Raw genomic sequence first — 9,581 nt, forward strand, 5'->3', positions numbered from 1 at the left:
GAAAACCGTGGAACCACCCTTCCAGATCCCAGCTATGCCCCAGGGTCTCTTGTGTGGCTCGCCATTCCATACGAAACTCCGGGACTCTCTTCAAAACTTCTCCTCCGGTACGAGGGGCCTTACATCGTTTTGGAGAAAACCAACCTCTCCGGTTAATTTCCTGATTGAGCCAGTTTCCCAATCGGACGACATGCGCCAGCGTGCGCGTGACATCGTCTACGTTTCCGGCCTGAAACCGCACCATGAGTCTCTGCCTGAAACTTATTAGGTCACCAGGATGGCTCCCTTTTCAGTAGGGGCGATTGTGAAGACGTGCCTGTAGCGGGCAGCATCACCCACGCCTGGCTATTTCGGCTCGTGCTTTGATTCGCTGGTGTGCTGGTCTCTGGACGGTTCTTCACGCTGTCTCGCCGCTCTTCTTAACGACTAATAAACCTCTTCACAAAATAAATAAAAAATAACATTTTTGAAAAGAAACGTGTTGGAAATTTTGGAAATAATTGAATAAATAAATGAATTTCAGGATTAGTTCAGAGCAAACGGGAGCCCGTTTTTGTTTATGAAATTAGCAGCCGGAGCATGTTGACAAAAATTGCGAGAAAAAAATCGCAGCATATCCACGGAGTCAATGTGAATGATGAGTGGGGAGAAGCGTCCATCAGCCCGTCCGTGCTTACGTCTGTGCATTCGTTCTTGCTTCTGTCCGTCCGCGTGACCATCCGCGCGTCAATCTATGAGTCCGTCCGTCTGTTCATGCGTCCATCCGTGAATCCGTCCATCCGTCTACCCGTCCGTTCGTGCGTACATCCATCCGCACGTCGATCCATCCGTCCATTCGTCTGCGAGTCTGTCTATCCGTCCGTCCATGCGTCCGTCCGTGCGTCCATTGTGGAAACTCTCCAAATACCCTAATCTCCCATCTCGCAACCCCTGTAGCACATACCCGCTCCAGAGCGGGTGTGTGCCACCAGTGGCTACATACATACATACATACATACATACATACATACATACATACATACATACATACATACATACATACATACATACATACATACATACATACATACATACATACGGAGGAGCGACAGACCCACGCCGTAAGGAGCTTCGCCACTAAAACACATCATGTGAAAACATCTTCATGTTTTAAAGGTGATAGTCGTTCCTGGGGACCTTCGACGAAACACCTTTGGTCTGTCTGTCTGTCTGTCCGTCTGTCTGTCTGTCTGTCTGTCTGTCTGTAAATTTGTCTGTTTGCCCACCCGTAAGGATTATTCAAACAGTACCAAACGATACCCCAAATGGCCAACCATATCCGCAGTGCCCCCCAATATTGCTCAAGATTCAGCGTTACTACTTGTGAAATTGTCAATTAAAAACAATAATTGCGCATATTTATGGCAGCATAACAACACGTCAATATTCTGTGTGTGTCTTTTACTAGAAAAGGCATACGTGAGTGGTTCTAAGGGCTGTAGCGTTAATCACGCTGCGCTGACCATCCAGCGTGATGCTCGAAAAGGCAAGTGTTTCCAACGCTTTGGTAAGACTAAACACTGGCGGCACCTACCCGTCGCCTTGCGCTCTATATCTTATCGCCTCTAAGACGGGTGCGCGTGCCGCGTGCTTCGTTTTCCAAGATAACTGTCAGATAGCGCTTATGTCTCACGTGTGACGTGTCAACAACTTGTTGAATAGAGCCAAAAAAGGGCATAAGCTCACCAATTTTCTTGCGCAGAATATCCAATAAACGTTTTGTTCGCTCTCTCCAGACGCAATACTTTCGTCTTTTGACGACATTTGCAGTGTAACACGCTGATCCGGGGCCAGTTTTCAATTATAATACCTGATTAGTAGCTACAGAGGGGGGTATATTCAGTAAGGCGCCTTCTGCCATTGCATTGGGCATCTTGTTTTTTTTTTCTAGGGAAAAAAAAACTTCCAGAGTACATAGCGTGAAGTGCTTACTTTAGACATGTGCGTGTAGTAACAAGCAGTAAACATTACTTTGACTTTGCGAGTTCTGGCAGATAAACTACGTGATACATACCACTTGCTGAATGTCGGCACGTCTATTTGGACTCTCTGTGCAAGTAACTTGTACTCTCTATGCAAGACTACTTTGCTCACTTTTTAGTTCTCCTGAAGGTGCTAATGTTTCTAAAGAAAACTATTTGGCTGCGATAACCTAAACCATAGTGTCTTTCTGTTATAAATATTCCAATAGACGATGCTTACTAACAATTTCAATGGCGAGAACTTTCTTTAACAAAAAAAAACACGTTACTGGTTCGGAAAGCATTGAGAGAAGTGTATTCCTAAATACTCGATAGTTTTTGGCTAGCCTTCTTTGTTTACGTGTCTTACCACAAATCAGCTCGAAAGACGGTCTAACGATAGAACTGGCAGAACAAAGTTCAATTTCGCATGCTTTTTCTATGCCCCGTCTCTCGCCCTGCTTCACCAGATAGTTTGTTCTCTTCACCGAATATTTGAAGGGTTTAATTCTAGAATATTCATTCTAAGTGAGGTCAAGAATCAGTGCACTGAGGTGCAAGGTGTCTTCTGAGATGACGCTGGAAAGTAGCTTCTTTTCGAATAAATGTCAACCGCTTGGTGAACAGAGCCAAAAAAGGGCATCAATGCGGAAAAGGACGACCAAATGTGAAAAATTGGCCGATGCATTGGTAAGTTAGTCAACATGCCGTCTCGTACATAATATTCAACTGACATTATGTGAAGTTCTCTAGCATGTCTTCTGACTAGAAAAAGGAGAGGACTATCAACGAGCTTGGCAGCGTGGTATCTAAACATGACGAAGCAGCAAGGAAGCAATTTCATTGGCCTAATCCTATGTTTGATGCTGCTGCTACCATGGCACATGCTGCAAGGTAAGCAGCTATATTTGCTGCCTCTTTGAGATTTAGAAAACTGTTGCAGCATCTCGTTAAATAAATGAATCTTCAAATAGTACAGAAACAATCAAATCTCCCAGAACGATTAAAGATTTGACTCGTTCAAGCTTTCGTGCAACAGATCAGTTTATGTGCAAATATCAAATTTCTGTGCGAAGTATTGGCGTTTGGAAACAATGAATGTATATTACGAGTGCAGTTATAAGATGTTCATTATGGCATAAGTATTCTTTCTGCGCATCCGCAAAGCAACACGCGAGCCTGCGGAGCTACTCAGTTTGCAGGTGCTTATGCTTATGATCATGGTCAAACATGTCTAAGCTCTCTGTAAGGATTGGGCCTTTTAAACACCCTCTTGTTGCTCAAATCACAGGTTCTGACACTTGGAGTGTGTCCACGTTTCTGCCACGCAATATTACGTACATTAGAGACCGATGAACAGACTCCAACTTTTTTTCACACCCCTAAACAAGCTCGCTAACTCGTACAGTAAAACCTGGTGATCATATTTTGCAAGCATTGCAGCACTGCGCACCACGCGGAGACTCTATTTCAAGAACCGATTCCCGCGTGTATTTCCTGTTCCTGTGTAATGTTTTTCGTACACGTAGTGACGAAATCTTGCCCACAAACAACACTTGCACCGTGGAGCTTGTCAATTGGTTCATTGCACTGTGAAACTGTGCATTATCCCGGCGCTCAATGTTAAGAGCTGGAGGTCAATGTAAGGTATGGCGGGTATCTTTAGGGTAGCAGGTTCCCCGTTGTCGTCGGCATAGCCGATCTTCGCCAGTGAGGAGAGAGTTCGTAAGAGAGATAGAACGAAGATTTATTTACATGATAGTCGAAAGATGGAAACTGTACAAAATTCAGAAGATTCAGCTATGCACAAATATTCCGCTATGTACAGAGGTTCAGTCCATCATTAAGCGATCATTTACTAAATGTCTTCGGACTTGATAGCCCGTCGTCACCTTACATGGAGGTCCGAAGAAGGCGGGGACCACTCTTGCCACAAATCAGGTGACGAAGTCTCAGTGTTCCACCCACCAGAAAGGATGCAGATTATGAACCGGTCGCCTGGTGAAAAACACGGGCGAAAAGGTCTAATGGCAACGCGAGCGCACCACACAATGACGCACCCCGCCCACGTCTTCAAGACATCGAAGGGCGAGGAAGTAGAGTCCGGTGGAGCAGAAAGTTGAACTCCTCCACTGATATGGCCGCTGACAGGAACGCTAGCAGTGGTCTGAGGCAGCGTTCTGCTACAGTGTTGCCAGAAGTTTCCCGAGTTCGGCAGGCCAGGTGCTCAATCACCCAGAACTGCGACTGCGACTCCTTCCCACGCTTCCGGACTGTCGGTGCTTTTGCGGCGATTTCGCGTCGGAAACGACAGACGAGTCGAGAGGTTGACTCTAAGAGAACTGCTACAGTGGCGCCGTCCCACGCTGTTCGAACCCGTTCAACAAAAGGGATGTCTTGCGAAGCTCTCGTTGAGACGCAACCACTACCTGGAACTCCCACAGGACAGCGTCTTGCGGACTGGGTGACAATTGAGTTGAAAGCATCCTAGCAGACCAGCTTACGCACAATGACGTCTGCCCGGAAGAACTGCCGGGCCAAACGTAACACCATGCAGTTTTGTCCTCGCAACCCACCATACCAATTTCCTGTCTTGCCCTCTGGCGCCTCCTTAATGCCAATACTACCAAGACAAGTGGCACTGCCGGAAGAAAAGCATCTTAAATAGAGAATTGTCTCGCTACTATATCTCAAGGAAAAGGATGCGTACCTTACTTGTGTCTCGTACACCTTGCACCGCGCTTCCTCCCTCAACACTATGACACGTGCACACGTGGGAGAAGCTTTTGTCTGTCGTTGGCTGCACGCCGACGACCTTTCGCTTGCATCGCGCTCGGAAGACGAAGTGAGCGAAGTCATGGTCTCTTGTCGCGAAAATACTGGGAATAATGGGCGAACTACCAAAACTAGCACTAGTGGTTTCTTTTTAAAATCTCTATCTTCCTTATCTCTATCTCTATCTTCCTTGCGCGTAAATTTCCTACTGCCATATTTAACGCTGTGCAAGGGGGAACTTCTTACACATTTAGGGATTTCAGAGCATGAGGTTCTTTAAGAAAACGTCTTCCATTGAATGATATTCATACAGTGATTTTTTCCGGAAACACTTTCAAGCAATGTTTGCGTCTCTGTAGTAAAAGTCAAAACTTCTTCTTGTCTATGTGAGTGCCCAATGTGATTCTCAATTCTATCGAAGATATTTATAATTATTTATTTATGTCTTCCTGGACTTTTCACTTACGGTCAACGCTCAATTTTCGCTCACAACCGAGAACTCTAACATTGATGTCGACACTGACGCCACAATTTCGGCGAAGCGAGCTCTTAACGCTGTCACGTTAAAATTTGTTTCCCTTATTCCCAAAATATTACCATATGAAGCATCTACGAGCAGTTGTCTTCCACTCTTTTTGAAGCGTGTTTCTTGATGTGATTATCAATACTTTTTCTTTCGTCTAAGGCCAGCTAATAAGAAATAATTTTGAGGTTACAAACAGTATCCCTATTGGGAAAAAAACAATGGTGGACGTAGTGTAAACTACCACCCACCATCATAGTGAATTATTGTAGTGGGTAAATGCTGGAAAACGTCCACCATGGCGCATGGTGGGATATGGTGGGTGCTGCAGTGCCGGCAACGCTTGAGCGCGAAGTGGTGTCAGAAGAACCGTGACGAGCTGCCAAAAAAATTAAAAAGAATTGTATAAAAACGGTGTAAAAACACAACCGTCCCGTAAAAAATAAGCTACTACGGAGGATCGAACGTGCAACCTTGTTAATTTCGATTCCGAGACACTAATGACTGGGCCATACCAACATGACGTAGGTCGTGTGTTGAATAGCTAGTAGACATACAAACTTACGGTTAAACGTCAGGTTCGTTTGTCGTGTACTCGACATAGAGGATATCGGCACCTGCTACTAAAATTGGCATCAGCCAATGTTCGCACTACCCAAGCACCAGCCACAAATGGCACCGGCACTATGTTTTTGTTTTACAATTCACAGCCGCCAGAAAAAAAACAAGTGGACTGGAAAGCAGGTACAGTTTAACGGTGGGGTCTGCCATGTTAAATATCCCTTTCGCGCTTGTTCCAAAAGGCGACATCTGTTCACGCTTTATGGCGCCTCTAGGCTCATTCAATAGATAGGCCCACCTAATTTATTTTATTGAGTATTGGGATGCTTTTTGCGCAACATAGGGGCAGTCGTGCCAGTGCACTGCTGTAGCTCTTTTGCTATAGCAACAACTACATAACGGCTTGGCCAAAACTAATGCAGTGTGCCGGAAACATTACGCTATCATATTGGTTCCCGAAGCATACAAACTGCTAAATCTGTGTTCTCGCATAAAAGCTAGAGAAGTGCCGGCGAGTGCGACGGGCGGCTGTCGGTGAGGGGAGACGTACGTTCTCTTGGAGTGCTGGAGTGGCATCGCACCGATGTTTGTTGCTTCTTGCGCAGACACCGTACACCATGAAAAATGATTCATTCAAGATATTTGATGCCATGTCTGTGCTGTATTGTCATTCCTAATCGTCATAATTGTGTATTCTGAAACCCAGAAGCGCGAATAACACAATTGTACGGGCTTGGTCGGTAGGCCTAACCTTCGCTGGAAATCATGGTGGTAGAACATGTAGTGTTCAGATCCCAGCTTGGTACACTATATAAATATCCCGCCATTAAAAGCCCACCCATCATCTGCTTACTGCTTCCCAGCATTATCGCAATGGAGGGCAGAGCTTCTCAGCTTGATACGCCATGTGGCCCGCCATAACAAGCAGCACCTATCATCTGCTTAAAGCTTCCCAGCATTATCCCAATTGTGGGAAGAGCTTCTCAGCTTGATACATCATATGGCCCTCCATAATAAGCACCACCCAACTTCTGCTTAGTGCTTCCCAGCATTATCGCTATGTTGGGCAGAGTGTCCCTTGATTGCCCACTATCTAGCCTCTACCTTCCACCATCGTTTTCACTTTACCCATCTTCTGTACACCATAAGACCCAGTATGTCCCGGCATATCCACCATAATTTACACTACGTCCCACCATATCCATCTTAATTTGCACCATACCCACTATATTTTCCGCTATGCCCACCGTGTTTTCCAGTATCCGCCTTGGTAGTTTTTCCGTTAGGGATATACCTTATGAAAAGACTGCTAACGACCTATTTAGGAAGCATAAACCTATAGGTATATACGATGCATATTGTTAGAATCTGCTATGCAGTCACAGAAAAGAACAAAAACACTAGGTAAATTTCATACCGATATTAGCGTCGTTACCCCCACTCAAATCATCGCATCTACTCCGACAGACGACAGCTTGGGTGTGGCTTAGTGCATTATCAAAGTACGGCTGTGAGATTATTAGCGATAAGTTACCACTGTTTCTTAAAAACGGCAGAACGCTAGCAAATCACTGAATATCGCTTAGGGTGCATATCAATGCACTTATGTAATTGGACTCCACGCCACGACAACAACTTCCCAACAGTGCTCATAATGTCAGGTCATGTGTAGAAAGACCAGGCAAATCAGTGATATAGTGACACTATTACAACCTTCAACTTTATTCATTGTCAGTGGTTGGTATTCTATTTTAAAATTGTATTCAATCCTTGCAATGGCATCCACACGTATTCATAGTGTTGTATTTCTCATACATTCGCGTAACTAATATGCCGCAAGATGAAGCGCGTGGAAATGCATTCAACCGTAAGTTTCGTGCTGCATTTCTCTGGCCTTCTTTCACCTTTTTAACACAAAATTGTTTCATGCCAGAATCCACCAAAGCTACCGTGACGTATTTCTACCATAATATGACGTTATAAATTAACGTTACCAAATACGCGAAAAAAACATTCAAGGAAATGTTGCGCCACCAGCCTTCAAACCTGTGACTTCTTAGGCCTCGATAGATTTGATGTTCTCCAAAAGGAAACGTGATAAATAACACACACTTTAATCACTCTAAACTGCTTCCTCACGTGCACGGGTTGTAGATATTTTCGTTGACTGCGCAGTGAAAGGGCACGGCGGGCTTTTTTATGACATCACTGTGACGCACAAATCAAAGTACGTGCAGTTAGTTCATAAAGCATCCCTTCGTACACCGCATATGCCTCGTAACTTGATGTTTTTGGTTTGGTGTTTCTGCTTAGAAGCCTACTGTTTCACTACCTCCAAGAAAACCATCTCACACTAATGGCAACCATGTGTGGGTACAAAGATGTGGGCGCTAACGCATGCACTGGTAACGACATTGAAGCCGGCGCTTATCGGGGCGTTGCGCAGAAAAGAAACACATAGGGAAGTCCAGAACACGCAGTGAAGAACCGGTGTTTTCTACTGGAACATAGCAATCACTGCTAATCGACAATGGGAGACAGAAGATTCCAATTGGACACAGATACCCACAGTCCGCCTTTAGTTTACGCACACTTTGGGAGAATTTTATTGTTGAACAGCGCACAGGAGAAATTTCTCACCGACACTACATTGGAAGCAATGTCTATATACACGGGCATGCGCAAGGGCGTGCATGCGCAATGGGGGTGTAAACGCCACGGGGAGGGATGTGTAGAGGAGAGAGAGGGAGCGAGCGTAGGCTTGTAGATGTTTGCGTCGGCATTGCAAGGCGAGAGAGCAAAGCGTAGGAGAGGAGAGAAACGGTAGGGAACGCGCATGTGCAGCTGGTGGCACACGACGCGGGAGATAAAGAGTCAGGGACACAGCCCTGGCAAAAGGTGCTTATCTAAAAGAAGTTCGCTGGCCTAATGAACGTCTGTTCACCCATTATGCCCCACATCACCTCATGGTACACAGGTAGCACCAGAAGAACTTTCATTCAATCTACATCGTGATCTATTTCGACGCAGATATATAATCTCAACTGAAATGTTTGTTTCTGCTATTGTGCGGGCGTGTACTGCTGAATGTGCTGTGTTTATCTCTCTTCCCTCTCTCCTCTGTATCTTTCAACTCCCCCATCCCCCTTCCATGCCCAGGGTAGCAAACCAGCTGCTTATAGGCTGGGTAACCTCCCTGCCGTTCTTTTCCTCCTATTTTCCTTACTTTGTTTCTGCTATATGCTATGCGAAATCGCACGCAGAAGCGAAGAAGGACCAAAATGGCAATACACCTCGTCTTCAGGGTGCCAATCTTTGGCATACTGCTCCTTTCACAAAGCTTGGATTCATAAAATTTGAATCTTTTTACACATAGAGGCTTTTTATAATGTATGAATAGGAATTATTAGGAATGACAATGCTTTACCAGAACTGCCAAACTTAGAGCAAAATATTTTTGTATAAACTATGTCATTTAAAATCATGGATATCATCAAAAACATAACAACATACGAAGACCAAATGCTATGGTTTTGTTTACCGACCACTCTGAATCAGTTACACAAAGGAAATACCTTCGTTGTATCTACCCTAACGCTAGAAAAGCTACGCGCCATATTCATGTGATTTATAGATCCACTTTTTTTGTCGTTCTTTGCGGCAATCTTCACTTCAGTCATTTCTTTCCGCAATGGCATTGTTTATAACATTTTACCGTGGTT

At 44.9% G+C, this 9,581-nt stretch overlaps 1 protein-coding gene across 1 annotated transcript in view; it reads left to right on the plus strand.

The window, feature by feature from the left end:
• The first annotated feature begins 2,799 nt into the window (after positions 1 to 2,799).
• LOC142813959 (uncharacterized) overlaps positions 2,800 to 9,581 on the plus strand; it is a 59,465-nt gene continuing 52,683 nt past the window's right edge. Inside the window, exon 1 of the mRNA XM_075891912.1 lies at positions 2,800 to 2,894. Within this exon, the coding sequence (XP_075748027.1) occupies positions 2,816 to 2,894 (79 nt within the window). The 5' untranslated portion in view covers positions 2,800 to 2,815. The remainder of the gene's footprint in view (positions 2,895 to 9,581) is intronic.

The sequence above is a fragment of the Rhipicephalus microplus genome, chromosome 4 (genome assembly GCF_043290135.1).
Source record: "Rhipicephalus microplus isolate Deutch F79 chromosome 4, USDA_Rmic, whole genome shotgun sequence".
Classification (NCBI taxonomy): domain Eukaryota; kingdom Metazoa; phylum Arthropoda; class Arachnida; order Ixodida; family Ixodidae; genus Rhipicephalus; species Rhipicephalus microplus.